This window comes from Garra rufa, chromosome 10 (assembly GCF_049309525.1).
Source record: "Garra rufa chromosome 10, GarRuf1.0, whole genome shotgun sequence".
NCBI classification, from domain to species: domain Eukaryota; kingdom Metazoa; phylum Chordata; class Actinopteri; order Cypriniformes; family Cyprinidae; genus Garra; species Garra rufa.
This window is the reverse complement of record NC_133370.1, coordinates 43,465,127-43,487,806: the sequence shown is the minus strand read 5'-3', so window position 1 is coordinate 43,487,806 and position 22,680 is coordinate 43,465,127. Positions and strand designations below refer to the sequence as shown.

Here is a 22,680-nt window from a genome sequence, read left to right as displayed (position 1 = left end):
CGTTCTCTCTGTTCCGGACGCGGCGGGGACCGCTCTCTCTGTTTCTGGCGTGGCGGTGGCCGCTCTCTATTCCGGGCGTGGCGGTGACCGCTCTCTCTGTTCCGGATGCGCCGGTGGCGGTTCTCTCTGCTCCTGGCGCGGCGGTGACCGTTCTCTCTGTTCCTGGCGCGGCGGTGGCCGCTTTCTCTGTTCCTGATGCGCCGGTGACCGCTTTCTCTGTGCCGGACGCGGTGGTGGCTGCTGGCGTTCCTCTGGTGGCTATGCCAGCTCGCGTTCCTCTGGCGACTGACGTTCCTCTGGCGGTGAGGCCGGCTCGCGTTCCTCCGGCGGCGAAGCCAACTCACGTTCCTCCACTGCACGGGCCTGGCCCGCCATCCCTCCCCCTGATGCACCTTCCACCGTTCCTCCTCCCTCCAGATTTTTGTTTTTGTTTTGGGAACGTCTGGAAGCCGTTCCCTTGAGAGGGGGTACTGTCATGATCTGGGCTGTGGGGCTTCCCTCAGCCACCTGAGGTTGCTGTTTTCCTTTTCCTGCACTGCACTCTGATAGCATTCACCTGTCCTTGTCGTTATCACTGATTACACGCACACCTGTTCACAATCACTATCTGGACTATAAGAGATCCCACTACTCACTCTGCATTCATGTCTGCATTGTCTTTTGTTGTTCATGTTATTTTGTGTTTCTGCGATTCCTGGCCTTAGACCTTGTTCCCTGTTTTGGTTCTTTTGAGTTTATGTTGTATTTTGCCGTGTTGGCTTTTTGTTTGTTTATTTGTATTTGTTTCATTAAAATCACTCACCCTGCTTTTGGACCCAGACCTTTATATTTACGTGACACTTTGAGAAGCTTGATAAATATGGGCCCAGATCTCTGTGTGGAGCACTGGCTGTTGTCAGACTAAAATATAAACTGATATTGACTTAACTGCCTTAAAACTGTTTAGCTGGTGAAAATACTACTGTTCTAATACTTTTGGCCACTGTATAATTATGTAAAAATAAAACAACATAAAATACATTGCCATCCATGAGCAAAGGTGACTGTGAAAATAAATCTGCATCGTTTATCCTTTAGATCTTTCATTAAAAAAACTCACAAAATTCTAACTTTTCATTGAAGCAAAGTGATGGGAACTGGGGGGGAAATCTTATTATGAAAATGTTTTTCTCTAGTTCACGCTGGCCACTATTATTGGCACCCCTAGAAATTTGTCTAAGTGTCACGAGAATAGAAGGAGGTCTGGGTCCAAATGCAGGGGAGAGACTTTAATATAACAAAACACAAATAAACATAAACCAAAAGGCCAACACGGCACACCAAAACACAAACAAGGCAAGATCAGGAACATAAACTTCAGGAACAAGAATCACGGAAAACAAACCACACAGAAGACAATGCAGCCAGAAGGAGTAGTGGGAAATGAGGGTTCTTATAGAAAAGTCCAAATGGTGAACAGCTGTGAGTGAATCAGTGTAAATGACAAAACAGACGTGAATACTTGGAAGTGCTGTGCAGGGAAGGGAAAACAGTGACCTCAGGTGGCTGAGGGAAGCCCCACAGCCCCGATCATGACAGTACCCCCTCCCCACGGAACGGCTCCCAGACGTTCCCTAAGTCTGGAGGGAGGAGGCACGGAGGAAGGCAAGTCAGGGGGAGGGATGGCGGGCCAGGCCCGTGTAACGGCGCGTCAGGCCCAATAGCGGACACCGCCGCGTCAGGCACGGAGATAGCGGACGTCGCCGCGTCGGGCACGGAGATAGCGGACATCGCCACGTCAGGCACGGAGATAGCGGACACCGCCGCGTCAGGCACGGAGACATCGGACGCCGCCGCGTCAGGCATGGAGTCAGCGGACGTCGCCACGCCAGGCACGGAGACAGCGGACGTCGCCGCTTCAGGCACGGAGATAGCGGACGCCGCCGCGTCAGGCACAGAGATAGCGGACGCCGCCGCGTCAGGAAGGGAGATAGCGGACGCCGCCGCGTCAGGCACGGAGATAGCGGTCACAGCCGCGTCCGTACCAGAGAGAGCGGTCACCGCCGCGTCCGGAACAGAGAGAGCGGTCACCGCCGCGTCCGGAACAGAGAGAGCGGTCACCGCCGCGTCCGGAAAAGAGAGAGCGGTCACCGCCGCGTCCGAAACAGAGAGAGCGGTCATCGCCGCGTCCGGAACAGAGAGAGCGGTCACCGCCGCGTCCGGAAAAGAGAGAGCGGTCACCGCCGCGTCCGAAACAGAGAGAGCGGTCATCGCCGCGTCCGGAACAGAGAGAGCGGTCACCGCCGCGTCCGAAACAGAGAGAGCGGTCACCGCCGCGTCCGGAACAGAGAGAGCGGTCACCGCCGCGTCCGGAACAGAGAGAGAGGTCACCGCCGCGTCCGGAAAAGAGAGAGCGGTCACCGCCGCGTCCGAAACAGAGAGAGCGGTCACCGCCGCGTCCGGAACAGAGAGAGCGGTCATCGCCGCGTCCGGAAAAGAGAGCGCGGTCACCGCCGCGTCCGAAACAGAGAGAGCGGTCACCGGCGCGTCCGAAACAGAGAGAGCGGTCACCGCCGCGTCCGGAACAGAGAGAGCGGTCACCGCCGCGTCCGGAACAGAGAGAGCGGTCACCGCCGCGTCCGAAACAGAGAGAGCGGTCACCGCCGCGTCCGAAACAGAGTCAGTGGACGCCGCCTCCGCCGCCCAACGAGCGAAAATGGCCGTCATCCACTCGGGCTCAGTCGCCTCAACGACCGCCTCCGTCGCCCAATGAGCACAAATGGCCGCCGTCTCTTTGGACAACGTCACCTTCTCCCTAAAGGGCAAAAAAGAAATCCTCCCTGCTGGACCCACTGATGCTGGCTGCATTCTGTCACGTGAATAATGGGAGTTCTGGGTCCAGATGCAGGTAAGTATTTTTAATGTAAACAAAACACAAAAGAACACAAACAAATCAAAACCAAAAGGCCAACACGGCACAATCTAACATTAACTCAAACACAAAATAAACAGAACAGGGAACACAGTCTAAGGTCAGGATCTCAGGAACACAGAGCAGACAGACAGTGACAAGAAACAAACCATACAGAAGACAATGCAGCCAGAAGGAGTAGTGGGAAATGAGGGTTCTTATAGAAAAGTCCAAATGGTGAACAGCTGTGAGTGAATCAGTGTTAATGACAAAACAGACGTGAATACTTAGGAAGTGCTGTGCAGGGAAGGGAAAACAGTGACCTCAGGTGGCTGAGGGAAGCCCCACAGCCCCGATCATGACACTAAGTAAAATATCTCTAAAGTATATTCCCATTAATATTACAATTTTTTTCGGAGTATAAAAATGTCCAGTCATGACTTTCTGTTCCACAGGATTATAAATATGAGGAACACAAAAGCCAAATTCCCTTAATCATCCATCACAAGGAGTAAAACCAAATAATGTATTGCTGATGTGCAGAACCAGTTTGTTGAGCTTCACAAAATAGAAAGTGGCTGTAAGAAAACTGTTAAAGCATTGGAAATCCCCATTCCCACCATCAGGGCAATAATTAAGAAGTTCCAATCAACTAAAGATGTTACAAATCTGCCTAGAAGAGGACGTGTGTCTATATCATCCTAATGCACGATAAGGAGGAGAGTTCAAAGGCCAAAGACTCTACTAGGATCACAGCTGGAGAATTGCAGAGAATTGTTGAGTCTTGGGCTCAGAAAACCTCAAATAAAATGATCAAACAGCCCCTACATCACTACATGCTGTTTCAGAGGGTTTCAAGAAAAATCCTCCTGGCTCACCCAAAAACAAACTCCAGCATATTCACTTGTCAGACATGATTGGAACTTCAAACAGGACTGGCTTCTATGGTCATATGAAACTAAAAATGAGCTTTTTGGCAGCTAACCCTCCAGATGGTTTTGGTGCAGACAGGGATAAAAAAGTACCCCATGCCCACGGTTAAAAATACTGCTGGGTCTTTAATGTTGTGGACCTGTTTTTCTGCCGGAGGTCCTGGACATCTTGTTTAGATACATGGCTTCATGGATTCTATCAAATACCAGCAGATAAAAAATCTAAACCTGATTGCCTCTGTTAGAAATCTTATAATGGACAGTGGTTGCATCTTCCAGCAGGATGATGCTCCAAAACAAACATCAAAATCAACACAAAATTGTCACTGAGCACAGAATGAAGCTTCTACCATGGCCGTCCCACTTCCCTGACCTGAACCCTGTATAAAAAAAAGAGAAGCACCTTTATGAAGGAATGGTCTCTGATCTCTTGTCAGGTGACAACTCATTAGACATTGTTGGAGAAAACTCAGAACTGTTATCTTGGGAAAAGGACGTTGCATTAATTGGGTGCCAATAATAGTGGCCAACGTGAACTAGCGAAAAAAATGTATTTCATAATAAGATTTCCCCCCCAGGTTCTATTGATTTACTTCAATGACAGGTTAGAATTTTGTGAATTTTTTGAATGAAAGATCGAAAGGATAAATTATGCAGATTTATTTTCACATGCACTTTTGTTCATATTTACCACTGTATATAAAAGAGAAGTGATCATACAAAATGTTATGTTTTAAACTATTTTGCTGACAAATGGGTAAAATCTAGTGATTTTAAAGGTTTAAAATGACCTAACAACACAAACTGTGATTAATAAATGGAATGCATTTAGGAAAATCTTTAATGTGTATAGACAATTTATAAATCATTCGTAAGGCTAAAATTTGAAAGTTGTCATTCATTCACATTTAGGGTCATTATACGCACGCCTTTATATCTGAGGCCTCTGGAGGTGGCCTCAGATGGACAGGAGTTGCACACAGAGCTGGATTGTGTGGTTCACCCCCCTCACCACAGCCTCATCGCCTCATAAGGCCACCTGTGTGTGCTGTGTGCCCCACCTCTGGCCAGCTTTCCCAATCACACCCAAACTTTCTGTTTGCCAAGTCATTTTGCATTGATGTAAATCTATTAAATTAAAGCATTGTCAGTGACACTTTGCTTTTACTAGCTAGCGGTGTGTAAATAGTTTTTCTTTTTTGTGAAAGCAGAACTGCATGATAATATAGGATTTCAACACCATATCACATCCTCCTTCCATCCGGCTGTGTGTCAGTGGGAGTGGCTCATGTTGGCCTCTTTGCTCTCAAGTTTACTCAAGTCTGATGTATGCTCTCTCAGTACCTGCACTGAAAGGATACTGTATCCACAAGACTGAATGCAAACTCAGCAATGACACCGCTGTAATGGTTTTAACTGGGGTGAGTGAGGATCATTGATCTGTGAAAGTTTAGAGTATATATTGTATTGTAAAGAGATGTGGAATCTCAAGGCATGATATATTAGTGTTTTTATTTAATGCCAGAATGCATGAATATGCATGAGCACTAAAGGTAGGTGGCTTTTTCTCATGATTTTATTTTAAAATGGCTCACACTGACAAACTGAAACAGTTGCATGATTTTTGTGATGTTCCCTTGAGGTGTTAATAGCCATTGGCCATTATCGCTTAGTGATGTATAATGCTCTAATGGTTTGGAGGCATGGGAAAACTATTAGAAGTGCATTAGTAATGCATTATGGGTTTATACCAAGTAGTGATGTTAATTCTTTACTCTGTATTAATGAGTTTCTTCTGAAATTATATGAAAATGCTTTTTATATTTTTTTTATTAAAATTTAAAAAATATATATTTTGAATCATATAAATCCAGTCTTTTGCACGTAAGAGATTTTAATGTTTTAAAAGCATAAAAACCCTACTGAACCAAACATTTGAATAGTACTGGTATATACACATGAAATCAGTCAAAAGATTTTTAATGTTTTTAAAGAAGTTTCTTCTGCTCACAAAGCGTGCATTTGTTTGATTCAAAGTACAGTAAGAACAGTAAAATTATGAAATATTATTACTATTTAAAATAACAGTTTATTATTTGAATATATTTAAATTTTTGATTTATTTCTGTGATTTTAAAGCAAATTTTTCAGCATCATTACTCCAGTCTTCAGTGTCACATGATCCTTCAGAAATCATTCTAATATGCTGATTTGATGTTCAAGAAATATTTTTAATTATTATTGTTATCAATATTTTAAACAGTTAAGTGCATTTTGTGGATTCTTTGATAAATAGAAAGATCCAAAGATAAGCATTTATCTGAAATAAAAAGCTTTTGTAACATTGTACCATTCAAAAGCTTGGAGTAAGTATATATATATATATATATATATATATTTTTTTTTTTTTTTTTTTTTTTTAATTTTTTTTTTTTTGGAAAAATTATAGAAATTAATACTTTTATTTAGCAAGGATGCTTTAAATCGATCAAAAGTGATGATAGTCATTTATAATCTTACAAAAGATTTCTATTTCAGATAAATGCTGTTCTTCTGAACTTTGTTCATTAAAGGAACCTGAAAACATTCTACTCAGCTGTTCTCAACAAAATAATAATAATAAATGTTTTTTTAACAGCAAATTAGGATATTGCAATGATTTCTGAAGAATTCTGTGACTGGCGTATTGATTCTAAAAATTCGGCTTTGAAATCACAGGAATAAATTACATTTTAAAATATATTTAAATAGAAAAGTTATTCTAAATAGTAAAAATATTTCAAAATTTTACCGATTTACTTCAAATTAAATAAATGCAGGCTTGGTGAGACGTTTAAAAAAACATTGAAAATCTTACTGTTCAAAAACTTTTGACTGGTAGTGTATTTGCCAATGTTTCCATATCCCATGTCATATAAAAGGATATCATGTTTTATTGATTTCTTTTTGATCTCTCTCTTTGTCTCTTTTAGACTAACCAGGGACTTCCATCCCTGTCCCCTGTCTCTGTATCATCAGAGGTGTCCAGTATCTCCATGTCGTCCACCACCTCACAGCTGAAGTATGTGTCTCTGGGGGTGCTGGTACTGCAGACCACCTCTTTGGTGCTGACAATGCGTTACTCGCGCACGCTGCAATCCGACGGGCCACGCTACCTGCCGTCGTCTGCTGTAGTGTGTGCTGAAGTTCTTAAGATTGTCGCATGCATGCTGCTTGTCTTCAAAGATCACAGTGAGTTTGCAACTCCTCAACTCTGATGTGTGAAAACCAGTGTGTTCTGCAATCTGTAACTTGTAACGTATTAGATCACTAGATAGTAGTTTTGTTTTTTTTCTTATATGTGTTTGTCTGTCTTCATATCACTGTTTTGTTTTGTCCTTTCTTGAGATTCTTCTTGGGATTTATGTCATTGAACGTGTTTATTCTATGAAAGGTAATTGTGATTTTTTTTGTCACAAATCAAACTTTTTGTTTATATATCACAATTTAAACTTGATTTTATGAGTTTATATCACAATTCAAACTTTTTTCTTATATCTTACAATTTAGACTTTTTTCTTGCAATTCTAAGTTTTTATCTCTCTATTTTTATCTCATGATTCTGAGTTTATAGCTTACAATTCAGACTTTTTTTATTATGATTCTGAGTGTGTCTTACAATTCAGACTTTTCTCACAATTATGAGTTTATATCTCAGAATTTAGACTTTATTTTTTATTACAGAATTTAGACTTTATTATCTTACAATTCACTTTTTTCTTGCAATTCAATTCAATTCTGAGTTTTTATCTCACTATATTATTTTTTTCCCCGCATGATTCTGAGTTTATATCTTACAATTCAGACTTTTTTTATCATGATTCTGAGTGTATCTTATAATTTCTGACCTTTTCTCGCAATTTTGAGTTTATATTTCACAATTCAGACTTTATTTTTGTGATTCTAAGTTTATCTCACAATTCAGACTTTTTTCTTGCAATTCTGAGTTTTTATCTCACTATTCAGACTTTTTTCTTGCGATTCAGAGTTTCAGAGTTACATCTCACATTCTGTCTTACACTTTTTTCTTGCAATTCTGAGTATATAGCTTACAATTCAGACTTTTTTGACGAGTTTATGTCTTACAATTCGACATTTTCCTTACAGGTTTGAGATTATAGCTTACAATTCAGACTTTTTTACAATATAGACTTTTTCCTTGCAATTCTGAGTTTAAATCTCACAATATAGACTTTTTTATGCAATTCTGAGTTTATCTCATGTTGGAAGTTGTCGGTATTCTAAGAATACCTACTTCCCCCCAGTCCGTTTATCCGCCCTTTAAATAAAACAGTTCGAGTCTGCGTTAAAGTTTAAAGCCAATTTAATAGTAAAGTCAAAGAGTGCTGAGCTCAGGATTCCAGAACAGCCAATATCAAATCTGACATTCTGGGCAGTCCAGGAATGTCTCACAAAACTAAATGCAAGTATTTATATTCTTGATCTGCAGGTCTCTCCTCCTGATATCGTTCGACCATTCTCCTCCAATCAGGGCCTGTTATCGCCAACCGCTCCTGCACAGAAAAGAAAATACAGCCCCATCCCATTCTTCTTCTTAGAGTGACCAAAAGTCTAGTCTAAAGTGACCTTCAAATTGCTACTACTTTTGCAGGGCTTCTTTTCTCCTACGTGCCTGTAAACAAAGGTTTCTCAGAAATGACATAAATGTAGAGAGTTCACAACTACACACACATTTTACTAAACAGATTCTGTTACATAGTGTACACTTTGTCTTTTCATAAGCACAGAAAATCCAAAACACAAATTTAAAAGCATTTAGAAAAAGTATTTTCTACACTCACAATATAGACTTTTTTTCTTGCAATTCTGAGTTTATATCTCACAATTCAGGCTTTTTTCTTGCGATTCTGAGTTTATATCTCACAATTCAGGCTTTTTTTCTTGCGATTCTGAGTTTATATCTCACAATTCAGGCTTTTTTCTTGCGATTCTGAGTTTATATTTCACAATTCAGGCTTTTTTCTTGCGATTCTGAGTTTATATCTCACAATTCAGGCTTTTTTCTTGCGATTCTGGGTTTTTATCTCACTATGCAGGCTTTTTTCTTGCGATTCTGGGTTTTTATCTCACTATGCAGGCTTTTTTCTCATGATTTTGAGTTTATATCTCACAATTCAGGCTTTTTTCTTGCGATTCTGAGTTTATATCTCACAATTCAGGCTTTTTTCTTGCGATTCTGAGTTTATATCTCACAATTCAGGCTTTTTTCTTGCGATTCTGAGTTTATATCTCACAATTCAGGCTTTTTTCTTGCGATTCTGAGTTTTTATCTCACTATGCAGGCTTTTTCCTCATGATTTTGAGTTTATATCTTACAATTCAGGCTTTTTTCTTGCAATTCTGAGTTTATATCTCACAATTCAGGCTTTTTTCTTGCGATTCTGAGTTTATATCTCACAATTCAGGCTTTTTTCTTGCGATTCTGAGTTTATATCTCACAATTCAGGCTTTTTTCTTGCGATTCTGAGTTTATATCTTACAATTCAGGCTTTTTTCTTGCGATTCTGAGTTTATATCTCACAATTCAGGCTTTTTTCTTGCGATTCTGGGTTTTTATCTCACTATACAGGCTTTTTTCTCATGATTTTGAGTTTATATCTTACAATTCAGGCTTTTTTCTTGCGATTCTGAGTTTATATCTTACAATTCAGGCTTTTTTCTTGCGATTCTGAGTTTATATCTCACAATTCAGGCTTTTTTCTTGCGATTCTGGGTTTTTATCTCACTATGCAGGCTTTTTTCTTGCGATTCTGGGTTTTTATCTCACTATGCAGGCTTTTTTCTCATGATTTTGAGTTTATATCTTACAATTCAGGCTTTTTTCTTGCGATTCTGAATTTATATCTCACAATTCAGGCTTTTTTCTTGCGATTCTGGGTTTTTATCTCACTATACAGGCTTTTTTCTCATGATTTTGAGTTTATATCTTACAATTCAGGCTTTTTTCTTGCGATTCTGAGTTTATATCTCACAATTCAGGCTTTTTTCTTGCGATTCTGAGTTTATATCTCACAATTCAGGCTTTTTTCTTGCGATTCTGAGTTTATATCTCACAATTCAGGCTTTTTTCTTGCGATTCTGGGTTTTTATCTCACTATACAGGCTTTTTTCTCATGATTTTGAGTTTATATCTTACAATTCAGGCTTTTTTCTTGCGATTCTGAGTTTATATCTTACAATTCAGGCTTTTTTCTTGCGATTCTGAGTTTATATCTCACAATTCAGGCTTTTTTCTTGCGATTCTGGGTTTTTATCTCACTATGCAGGCTTTTTTCTTGCGATTCTGGGTTTTTATCTCACTATGCAGGCTTTTTTCTCATGATTTTGAGTTTATATCTTACAATTCAGGCTTTTTTCTTGCGATTCTGAATTTATATCTCACAATTCAGGCTTTTTTCTTGCGATTCTGAGTTTATATCTCACAATTCAGGCTTTTTTCTTGCGATTCTGAGTTTTTATCTCACTATGCAGGCTTTTTCCTCATGATTTTGAGTTTATATCTTACAATTCAGGCTTTTTTCTTGCAATTCTGAGTTTATATCTCACAATTCAGGCTTTTTTCTTGCGATTCTGAGTTTATATCTCACAATTCAGGCTTTTTTCTTGCGATTCTGGGTTTTTATCTCACTATGCAGGCTTTTTTCTTGCGATTCTGGGTTTTTATCTCACTATGCAGGCTTTTTTCTCATGATTTTGAGTTTATATCTTACAATTCAGGCTTTTTTCTTGCGATTCTGAATTTATATCTCACAATTCAGGCTTTTTTCTTGCGATTCTGAGTTTATATCTCACAATTCAGGCTTTTTTCTTGCGATTCTGGGTTTTTATCTCACTATACAGGCTTTTTTCTCATGATTTTGAGTTTATATCTTACAATTCAGGCTTTTTTCTTGCGATTCTGAGTTTATATCTTACAATTCAGGCTTTTTTCTTGCGATTCTGAGTTTATATCTCACAATTCAGGCTTTTTTCTTGCGATTCTGGGTTTTTATCTCACTATGCAGGCTTTTTTCTTGCGATTCTGGGTTTTTATCTCACTATGCAGGCTTTTTTCTCATGATTTTGAGTTTATATCTTACAATTCAGGCTTTTTTCTTGCGATTCTGAATTTATATCTCACAATTCAGGCTTTTTTCTTGCGATTCTGAGTTTATATCTCACAATTCAGGCTTTTTTCTTGCGATTCTGAGTTTTTATCTCACTATGCAGGCTTTTTCCTCATGATTTTGAGTTTATATCTTACAATTCAGGCTTTTTTCTTGCAATTCTGAGTTTATATCTCACAATTCAGGCTTTTTTCTTGCGATTCTGAGTTTATATCTCACAATTCAGGCTTTTTTCTTGCGATTCTGAGTTTATATCTTACAATTCAGGCTTTTTTCTTGCGATTCTGAGTTTATATCTCACAATTCAGGCTTTTTTCTTGCGATTCTGGGTTTTTATCTCACTATACAGGCTTTTTTCTCATGATTTTGAGTTTATATCTTACAATTCAGGCTTTTTTCTTGCGATTCTGAGTTTATATCTTACAATTCAGGCTTTTTTCTTGCGATTCTGAGTTTATATCTCACAATTCAGGCTTTTTTCTTGCGATTCTGGGTTTTTATCTCACTATGCAGGCTTTTTTCTTGCGATTCTGGGTTTTTATCTCACTATGCAGGCTTTTTTCTCATGATTTTGAGTTTATATCTTACAATTCAGGCTTTTTTCTTGCGATTCTGAATTTATATCTCACAATTCAGGCTTTTTTCTTGCGATTCTGAGTTTATATCTCACAATTCAGGCTTTTTTCTTGCGATTCTGGGTTTTTATCTCACTATACAGGCTTTTTTCTCATGATTTTGAGTTTATATCTTACAATTCAGGCTTTTTTCTTGCGATTCTGAGTTTATATCTTACAATTCAGGCTTTTTTCTTGCGATTCTGAGTTTATATCTCACAATTCAGGCTTTTTTCTTGCGATTCTGGGTTTTTATCTCACAATTCAGGCTTTTTTCTTGCGATTCTGGGTTTTTATCTCACTATGCAGGCTTTTTTCTTGCGATTCTGAGTTTATATCTCACAATTCAGGCTTTTTTCTTGCGATTCTGAATTTATATCTCACAATTCAGGCTTTTTTCTTGCGATTCTGAGTTTATATCTCACAATTCAGGCTTTTTTCTTGCGATTCTGGGTTTTTATCTCACAATTCAGGCTTTTTTCTTGCGATTCTGGGTTTTTATCTCACAATTCAGGCTTTTTTCTTGCGATTCTGGGTTTTTATCTCACTATGCAGGCTTTTTTCTTGCGATTCTGAGTTTATATCTCACAATTCAGGCTTTTTTCTTGCGATTCTGAGTTTATATCTCACAATTCAGGCTTTTTTCTTGCGATTCTGAGTTTATATCTCACAATTCAGGCTTTTTTCTTGCGATTCTGGGTTTTTATCTCACTATACAGGCTTTTTTCTCATGATTTTGAGTTTATATCTCACAATTCAGGCTTTTTTCTTGCGATTCTGAGTTTATATCTCACAATTCAGGCTTTTTTCTTGCGATTCTGGGTTTTTATCTCACAATTCAGGCTTTTTTCTTGCGATTCTGGGTTTTTATCTCACTATGCAGGCTTTTTTCTTGCGATTCTGAGTTTATATCTCACAATTCAGGCTTTTTTCTTGCGATTCTGAATTTATATCTCACAATTCAGGCTTTTTTCTTGCGATTCTGAGTTTATATCTCACAATTCAGGCTTTTTTCTTGCGATTCTGAGTTTTTATCTCACTATGCAGGCTTTTTCCTCATGATTTTGAGTTTATATCTTACAATTCAGGCTTTTTTCTTGCAATTCTGAGTTTATATCTCACAATTCAGGCTTTTTTCTTGCGATTCTGAGTTTATATCTCACAATTCAGGCTTTTTTCTTGCGATTCTGAGTTTATATCTCACAATTCAGGCTTTTTTCTTGCGATTCTGAGTTTATATCTTACAATTCAGGCTTTTTTCTTGCGATTCTGAGTTTATATCTCACAATTCAGGCTTTTTTCTTGCGATTCTGGGTTTTTATCTCACTATACAGGCTTTTTTCTCATGATTTTGAGTTTATATCTTACAATTCAGGCTTTTTTCTTGCGATTCTGAGTTTATATCTTACAATTCAGGCTTTTTTCTTGCGATTCTGAGTTTATATCTCACAATTCAGGCTTTTTTCTTGCGATTCTGGGTTTTTATCTCACTATGCAGGCTTTTTTCTTGCGATTCTGGGTTTTTATCTCACTATGCAGGCTTTTTTCTCATGATTTTGAGTTTATATCTTACAATTCAGGCTTTTTTCTTGCGATTCTGAATTTATATCTCACAATTCAGGCTTTTTTCTTGCGATTCTGAGTTTATATCTCACAATTCAGGCTTTTTTCTTGCGATTCTGGGTTTTTATCTCACTATACAGGCTTTTTTCTCATGATTTTGAGTTTATATCTTACAATTCAGGCTTTTTTCTTGCGATTCTGAGTTTATATCTTACAATTCAGGCTTTTTTCTTGCGATTCTGAGTTTATATCTCACAATTCAGGCTTTTTTCTTGCGATTCTGGGTTTTTATCTCACTATGCAGGCTTTTTTCTTGCGATTCTGGGTTTTTATCTCACTATGCAGGCTTTTTTCTCATGATTTTGAGTTTATATCTTACAATTCAGGCTTTTTTCTTGCGATTCTGAATTTATATCTCACAATTCAGGCTTTTTTCTTGCGATTCTGAGTTTATATCTCACAATTCAGGCTTTTTTCTTGCGATTCTGAGTTTTTATCTCACTATGCAGGCTTTTTCCTCATGATTTTGAGTTTATATCTTACAATTCAGGCTTTTTTCTTGCAATTCTGAGTTTATATCTCACAATTCAGGCTTTTTTCTTGCGATTCTGAGTTTATATCTCACAATTCAGGCTTTTTTCTTGCGATTCTGGGTTTTTATCTCACTATGCAGGCTTTTTTCTTGCGATTCTGGGTTTTTATCTCACTATGCAGGCTTTTTTCTCATGATTTTGAGTTTATATCTTACAATTCAGGCTTTTTTCTTGCGATTCTGAATTTATATCTCACAATTCAGGCTTTTTTCTTGCGATTCTGAGTTTATATCTCACAATTCAGGCTTTTTTCTTGCGATTCTGGGTTTTTATCTCACTATACAGGCTTTTTTCTCATGATTTTGAGTTTATATCTTACAATTCAGGCTTTTTTCTTGCGATTCTGAGTTTATATCTTACAATTCAGGCTTTTTTCTTGCGATTCTGAGTTTATATCTCACAATTCAGGCTTTTTTCTTGCGATTCTGGGTTTTTATCTCACTATGCAGGCTTTTTTCTTGCGATTCTGGGTTTTTATCTCACTATGCAGGCTTTTTTCTCATGATTTTGAGTTTATATCTTACAATTCAGGCTTTTTTCTTGCGATTCTGAATTTATATCTCACAATTCAGGCTTTTTTCTTGCGATTCTGAGTTTTTATCTCACTATGCAGGCTTTTTCCTCATGATTTTGAGTTTATATCTTACAATTCAGGCTTTTTTCTTGCAATTCTGAGTTTATATCTCACAATTCAGGCTTTTTTCTTGCGATTCTGAGTTTATATCTCACAATTCAGGCTTTTTTCTTGCGATTCTGAGTTTATATCTTACAATTCAGGCTTTTTTCTTGCGATTCTGAGTTTATATCTCACAATTCAGGCTTTTTTCTTGCGATTCTGGGTTTTTATCTCACTATACAGGCTTTTTTCTCATGATTTTGAGTTTATATCTTACAATTCAGGCTTTTTTCTTGCGATTCTGAGTTTATATCTTACAATTCAGGCTTTTTTCTTGCGATTCTGAGTTTATATCTCACAATTCAGGCTTTTTTCTTGCGATTCTGGGTTTTTATCTCACTATGCAGGCTTTTTTCTTGCGATTCTGGGTTTTTATCTCACTATGCAGGCTTTTTTCTCATGATTTTGAGTTTATATCTTACAATTCAGGCTTTTTTCTTGCGATTCTGAATTTATATCTCACAATTCAGGCTTTTTTCTTGCGATTCTGAGTTTATATCTCACAATTCAGGCTTTTTTCTTGCGATTCTGGGTTTTTATCTCACTATACAGGCTTTTTTCTCATGATTTTGAGTTTATATCTTACAATTCAGGCTTTTTTCTTGCGATTCTGAGTTTATATCTTACAATTCAGGCTTTTTTCTTGCGATTCTGAGTTTATATCTCACAATTCAGGCTTTTTTCTTGCGATTCTGGGTTTTTATCTCACAATTCAGGCTTTTTTCTTGCGATTCTGGGTTTTTATCTCACTATGCAGGCTTTTTTCTTGCGATTCTGAGTTTATATCTCACAATTCAGGCTTTTTTCTTGCGATTCTGAATTTATATCTCACAATTCAGGCTTTTTTCTTGCGATTCTGAGTTTATATCTCACAATTCAGGCTTTTTTCTTGCGATTCTGGGTTTTTATCTCACAATTCAGGCTTTTTTCTTGCGATTCTGGGTTTTTATCTCACAATTCAGGCTTTTTTCTTGCGATTCTGGGTTTTTATCTCACTATGCAGGCTTTTTTCTTGCGATTCTGAGTTTATATCTCACAATTCAGGCTTTTTTCTTGCGATTCTGAGTTTATATCTCACAATTCAGGCTTTTTTCTTGCGATTCTGAGTTTATATCTCACAATTCAGGCTTTTTTCTTGCGATTCTGGGTTTTTATCTCACTATACAGGCTTTTTTCTCATGATTTTGAGTTTATATCTCACAATTCAGGCTTTTTTCTTGCGATTCTGAGTTTATATCTCACAATTCAGGCTTTTTTCTTGCGATTCTGGGTTTTTATCTCACAATTCAGGCTTTTTTCTTGCGATTCTGGGTTTTTATCTCACTATGCAGGCTTTTTTCTTGCGATTCTGAGTTTATATCTCACAATTCAGGCTTTTTTCTTGCGATTCTGAATTTATATCTCACAATTCAGGCTTTTTTCTTGCGATTCTGAGTTTATATCTCACAATTCAGGCTTTTTTCTTGCGATTCTGGGTTTTTATCTCACAATTCAGGCTTTTTTCTTGCGATTCTGGGTTTTTATCTCACAATTCAGGCTTTTTTCTTGCGATTCTGGGTTTTTATCTCACTATGCAGGCTTTTTTCTTGCGATTCTGAGTTTATATCTCACAATTCAGGCTTTTTTCTTGCGATTCTGAGTTTATATCTCACAATTCAGGCTTTTTTCTTGCGATTCTGAGTTTATATCTCACAATTCAGGCTTTTTTCTTGCGATTCTGGGTTTTTATCTCACTATACAGGCTTTTTTCTCATGATTTTGAGTTTATATCTTACAATTCAGGCTTTTTTCTTGCGATTCTGAGTTTATATCTTACAATTCAGGCTTTTTTCTTGCGATTCTGAGTTTATATCTCACAATTCAGGCTTTTTTCTTGCGATTCTGGGTTTTTATCTCACAATTCAGGCTTTTTTCTTGCGATTCTGGGTTTTTATCTCACTATGCAGGCTTTTTTCTTGCGATTCTGAGTTTATATCTCACAATTCAGGCTTTTTTCTTGCGATTCTGAATTTATATCTCACAATTCAGGCTTTTTTCTTGCGATTCTGAGTTTATATCTCACAATTCAGGCTTTTTTCTTGCGATTCTGGGTTTTTATCTCACAATTCAGGCTTTTTTCTTGCGATTCTGGGTTTTTATCTCACTATGCAGGCTTTTTTCTTGCGATTCTGAGTTTATATCTCACAATTCAGGCTTTTTTCTTGCGATTCTGAGTTTATATCTCACAATTCAGGCTTTTTTCTTGCGATTCTGAGTTTATATCTCACAATTCAGGCTTTTTTCTTGCGATTCTGGGTTTTTATCTCACTATACAGGCTTTTTTCTCATGATTTTGAGTTTATATCTTACAATTCAGGCTTTTTTCTTGCGATTCTGAGTTTATATCTTACAATTCAGGCTTTTTTCTTGCGATTCTGAGTTTATATCTCACAATTCAGGCTTTTTTCTTGCGATTCTGGGTTTTTATCTCACTATACAGGCTTTTTTCTCATGATTTTGAGTTTATATCTTACAATTCAGGCTTTTTTCTTGCGATTCTGAGTTTATATCTTACAATTCAGGCTTTTTTCTTGCGATTCTGAGTTTATATCTCACAATTCAGGCTTTTTTCTTGCGATTCTGGGTTTTTATCTCACTATGCAGGCTTTTTTCTTGCGATTCTGGGTTTTTATCTCACTATGCAGGCTTTTTTCTCATGATTTTGAGTTTATATCTTACAATTCAGGCTTTTTTCTTGCGATTCTGAATTTATATCTCACAATTCAGGCTTTTTTCTTGCGATTCTGAGTTTATATCTCACAATTCAGGCTTTTTTCTTGCGATTCTGGGTTTTTATCTCACTATACAGGCTTTTTTCTCATGATTTTGAGTTTATATCTTACAATTCAGGCTTTTTTCTTGCGATTCTGAGTTTATATCTTACAATTCAGGCTTTTTTCTTGCGATTCTGAGTTTATATCTCACAATTCAGGCTTTTTTCTTGCGATTCTGGGTTTTTATCTCACAATTCAGGCTTTTTTCTTGCGATTCTGGGTTTTTATCTCACTATGCAGGCTTTTTTCTTGCGATTCTGAGTTTATATCTCACAATTCAGGCTTTTTTCTTGCGATTCTGAATTTATATCTCACAATTCAGGCTTTTTTCTTGCGATTCTGAGTTTATATCTCACAATTCAGGCTTTTTTCTTGCGATTCTGGGTTTTTATCTCACAATTCAGGCTTTTTTCTTGCGATTCTGGGTTTTTATCTCACAATTCAGGCTTTTTTCTTGCGATTCTGGGTTTTTATCTCACTATGCAGGCTTTTTTCTTGCGATTCTGAGTTTATATCTCACAATTCAGGCTTTTTTCTTGCGATTCTGAGTTTATATCTCACAATTCAGGCTTTTTTCTTGCGATTCTGAGTTTATATCTCACAATTCAGGCTTTTTTCTTGCGATTCTGGGTTTTTATCTCACTATACAGGCTTTTTTCTCATGATTTTGAGTTTATATCTCACAATTCAGGCTTTTTTCTTGCGATTCTGAGTTTATATCTCACAATTCAGGCTTTTTTCTTGCGATTCTGGGTTTTTATCTCACAATTCAGGCTTTTTTCTTGCGATTCTGGGTTTTTATCTCACTATGCAGGCTTTTTTCTTGCGATTCTGAGTTTATATCTCACAATTCAGGCTTTTTTCTTGCGATTCTGAATTTATATCTCACAATTCAGGCTTTTTTCTTGCGATTCTGAGTTTATATCTCACAATTCAGGCTTTTTTCTTGCGATTCTGGGTTTTTATCTCACAATTCAGGCTTTTTTCTTGCGATTCTGGGTTTTTATCTCACAATTCAGGCTTTTTTCTTGCGATTCTGGGTTTTTATCTCACTATGCAGGCTTTTTTCTTGCGATTCTGAGTTTATATCTCACAATTCAGGCTTTTTTCTTGCGATTCTGAGTTTATATCTCACAATTCAGGCTTTTTTCTTGCGATTCTGAGTTTATATCTCACAATTCAGGCTTTTTTCTTGCGATTCTGGGTTTTTATCTCACTATACAGGCTTTTTTCTCATGATTTTGAGTTTATATCTTACAATTCAGGCTTTTTTCTTGCGATTCTGAGTTTATATCTTACAATTCAGGCTTTTTTCTTGCGATTCTGAGTTTATATCTCACAATTCAGGCTTTTTTCTTGCGATTCTGGGTTTTTATCTCACAATTCAGGCTTTTTTCTTGCGATTCTGGGTTTTTATCTCACTATGCAGGCTTTTTTCTTGCGATTCTGAGTTTATATCTCACAATTCAGGCTTTTTTCTTGCGATTCTGAATTTATATCTCACAATTCAGGCTTTTTTCTTGCGATTCTGAGTTTATATCTCACAATTCAGGCTTTTTTCTTGCGATTCTGGGTTTTTATCTCACAATTCAGGCTTTTTTCTTGCGATTCTGGGTTTTTATCTCACTATGCAGGCTTTTTTCTTGCGATTCTGAGTTTATATCTCACAATTCAGGCTTTTTTCTTGCGATTCTGAGTTTATATCTCACAATTCAGGCTTTTTTCTTGCGATTCTGAGTTTATATCTCACAATTCAGGCTTTTTTCTTGCGATTCTGGGTTTTTATCTCACTATACAGGCTTTTTTCTCATGATTTTGAGTTTATATCTTACAATTCAGGCTTTTTTCTTGCGATTCTGAGTTTATATCTTACAATTCAGGCTTTTTTCTTGCGATTCTGAGTTTATATCTCACAATTCAGGCTTTTTTCTTGCGATTCTGGGTTTTTATCTCACTATGCAGGCTTTTTTCTTGCGATTCTGGGTTTTTATCTCACTATGCAGGCTTTTTTCTCATGATTTTGAGTTTATATCTTACAATTCAGGCTTTTTTCTTGCGATTCTGAATTTATATCTCACAATTCAGGCTTTTTTCTTGCGATTCTGAGTTTATATCTCACAATTCAGGCTTTTTTCTTGCGATTCTGAGTTTTTATCTCACTATGCAGGCTTTTTCCTCATGATTTTGAGTTTATATCTTACAATTCAGGCTTTTTTCTTGCAATTCTGAGTTTATATCTCACAATTCAGGCTTTTTTCTTGCGATTCTGAGTTTATATCTCACAATTCAGGCTTTTTTCTTGCGATTCTGAGTTTATATCTTACAATTCAGGCTTTTTTCTTGCGATTCTGAGTTTATATCTCACAATTCAGGCTTTTTTCTTGCGATTCTGGGTTTTTATCTCACTATACAGGCTTTTTTCTCATGATTTTGAGTTTATATCTTACAATTCAGGCTTTTTTCTTGCGATTCTGAGTTTATATCTCACAACTCAGGCTTTTTTCTTGCGATTCTGAGTTTATATCTCACAATTCAGGCTTTTTTCTTGCGATTCTGAGTTTATATCTCACAATTCAGGCTTTTTTCTTGCGATTCTGGGTTTTTATCTCACTATGCAGGCTTTTTTCTCATAATTTTGAGTTTATATCTTACAATTCAGGCTTTTTTCTTGCGATTCTGAGTTTATATCTTACAATTCAGGCTTTTTTCTTGCGATTCTGAGTTTATATCTCACAATTCAGGCTTTTTTCTTGCGATTCTGGGTTTTTATCTCACTATGCAGGCTTTTTTCTCATAATTTTGAGTTTATATCTTACAATTCAGGCTTTTTTCTTGCGATTCTGAGTTTATATCTCACAATTCAGGCTTTTTTCTTGCGATTCTGAGTTTATATCTCACAATTCAGGCTTTTTTCTTGCGATTCTGAGTTTATATCTCACAATTCAGGCTTTTTTCTTGCGATTCTGGGTTTTTATCTCACTATACAGGCTTTTTTCTCATGATTTTGAGTTTATATCTTACAATTCAGGCTTTTTTCTTGCGATTCTGAGTTTATATCTTACAATTCAGGCTTTTTTCTTGCGATTCTGAGTTTATATCTCACAATTCAGGCTTTTTTCTTGCGATTCTGGGTTTTTATCTCACTATGCAGGCTTTTTTCTCGCGATTCTGGGTTTTTATCTCACTATGCAGGCTTTTTTCTCATGATTTTGAGTTTATATCTTACAATTCAGGCTTTTTTCTTGCGATTCTGAATTTATATCTCACAATTCAGGCTTTTTTCTTGCGATTCTGAGTTTATATCTCACAATTCAGGCTTTTTTCTTGCGATTCTGAGTTTTTATCTCACTATGCAGGCTTTTTCCTCATGATTTTGAGTTTATATCTTACAATTCAGGCTTTTTTCTTGCAATTCTGAGTTTACAGTTTATAATTCTGACTTTTTTCTCGCAACTTTGAGTTTGTCTTACAATTTAGAGTTTATTTTTTCTGCTATTACGAAAACAAGCATAATGTTCAGTGTCCTTTTTCTGGTAACATCATTGAAACAGCATTCTCATTCTCAGGAGCTCAGAGCATGAGAGGAGAGTTGTGCCTCACTGCATAAGCTCACTGTCTAATGTGCAGTGCTGTATGTGCTTCTTAGGTTTCAGTGTTCGTGCAATGAATCGGGTGTTGAAGGAGGAAATAATCAACAAGCCTCTGCTGACGCTGAAGTTGGCCATTCCCTCAGGTATCTACACCCTGCAGAACAACCTGCTCTATGTGGCTCTGTCAAATCTAGATGCAGCTACCTACCAGGTGAGAAAGCACAAAACCAGAGGAAGAGCTTTAGGAAAGTTTCCAGATCATTTGAAACCTAGTGATGGGGAATTCAAAGAACTGTAGATTCATAGGTCAACTTGGCACTTCATATTAATATTTTTTTTCAGTTAATAAAAGAGTAAATAAAGAGAAAATAAACCAGTAAATAAAATGTTATTAATACATTTCATTACCATACAATATGTTATCATACAATATGTGTATGAAATTTCCAGAAATATTATGCAGTGTTATTAAATAATGTTTGGAACGCCACCTACAAACATTTGTGTTTACTTGAGATATTCAGCACTGTAATATCCTAAGTGGAGCCAAACATAATAAATAGTCAAATATATTCAGTGTTAACACTTTTTATTGTTATAAATGTATTTATATTTATATATAATAAGCTATAAAGATAAGTTAATTATTTAGTGAAATATAACCTTCAATTAATCCCTCTTTTTGTCACTCTCCAATTCAAATGTTTGTTATATGTACAATTTTATGAAAGACAAACATTCAAATTCTGCAGAAAGCGGCTGACATTTCTACAGAATTGAATTCTGTATGCTCCATGAAAATAATTGTTGTGTAAATTGTATTTACATTGCCTGGTGCAGAGTACGCACAAACACATTTTAACCATTAACAGTGTTGTAAAATAAAAAACAAATGATATGATATGAACTGGTCTGGTGCTGTAAAGCTAAAAACGCTTAAAATAGGATGAAAAATTATCTTACAAATTGGGCATATCAAAATCTGAATAAACAGTAAATTTGTTAAAATTCAGACAAGAAATTCATAAATTTTTTTGTAATTCACAATTGAATGTGATGAGAAACAAAGCACTGAACCGCTTTCAGCATATTAGGCATATTATGCTTTTCAAGGATGCATTTATTTGATTAAAATACAGTAAAAACTTTAATATTGTGAGATATTATCACAAATTAAAATATTTAATTAGCATTTTTATTTGAATGGTAAAACCTATAATATTGTGAAATATTATTACAATTTAAATTAATTTTAACTTGTTAATTAGTCCTATTATTATTTATTTCTATATTAATAATATACATTTAATATATTTTTGAACATGATTTATTCCTGTGATGCCATTCTGGATTTTCAGCATCAATACTCCAGTCTTCAGTGTCACGCGATCCTTCAGAAAGAATTCTTAATAAAAAAATAAAAATAAACAGACAAATTTTTTAGGCCTACCAGATTTACCTTCTCATTGTTTTCCAGGTTACGTATCAGCTGAAAATTCTCACTACAGCCCTGTTCTCTGTGTCCATGTTGGGCAAACAACTCAGCATTTACCAGTGGCTCGCACTAGTTATTCTGATGACTGGAATTGCACTTGTCCAGGTAAGTAGCCTTGTGATTTGTTTATCTATATTGTTTATTTGTTAAAATTGAGTTTACCGTTAGCATGTTGCTAACTTAACCATTCTATATTCTAATAAGCATAAAAATAGATAACAGACACTAATATTGTTTAAAATAGTTCATTCTAAAAAGGTTACTTATGTCCCTTTTTACAAGATGTAAAATAAGTCTCTGATGTCCCCAGAGTGTGTGTCCCCAAAGTTTTACATCAAAATACCTGAC

General features: G+C 36.6%; 1 protein-coding gene across 2 annotated transcripts in view; it reads left to right on the top strand.

Moving 5' to 3' along the window:
* The window catches only part of LOC141343941 (UDP-N-acetylglucosamine transporter-like), a 57,264-nt gene that overhangs the window by 16,161 nt on the left and 18,423 nt on the right, over nt 1-22,680 (top strand). The window contains exons 1-4 of one of the 2 annotated variants that reach the window (XM_073848628.1): nt 4,986-5,243; nt 6,795-7,053; nt 20,894-21,048; nt 22,315-22,437. In XM_073848628.1, the coding sequence (XP_073704729.1) occupies nt 5,148-5,243; nt 6,795-7,053; nt 20,894-21,048; nt 22,315-22,437 (633 nt within the window). In that variant the 5' untranslated portion in view covers nt 4,986-5,147. Of the gene's footprint in view, nt 1-4,985; nt 5,244-6,794; nt 7,054-20,893; nt 21,049-22,314; nt 22,438-22,680 lie in introns of those variants that run through there. The other variant, XM_073848629.1, reaches the window with a different exon arrangement.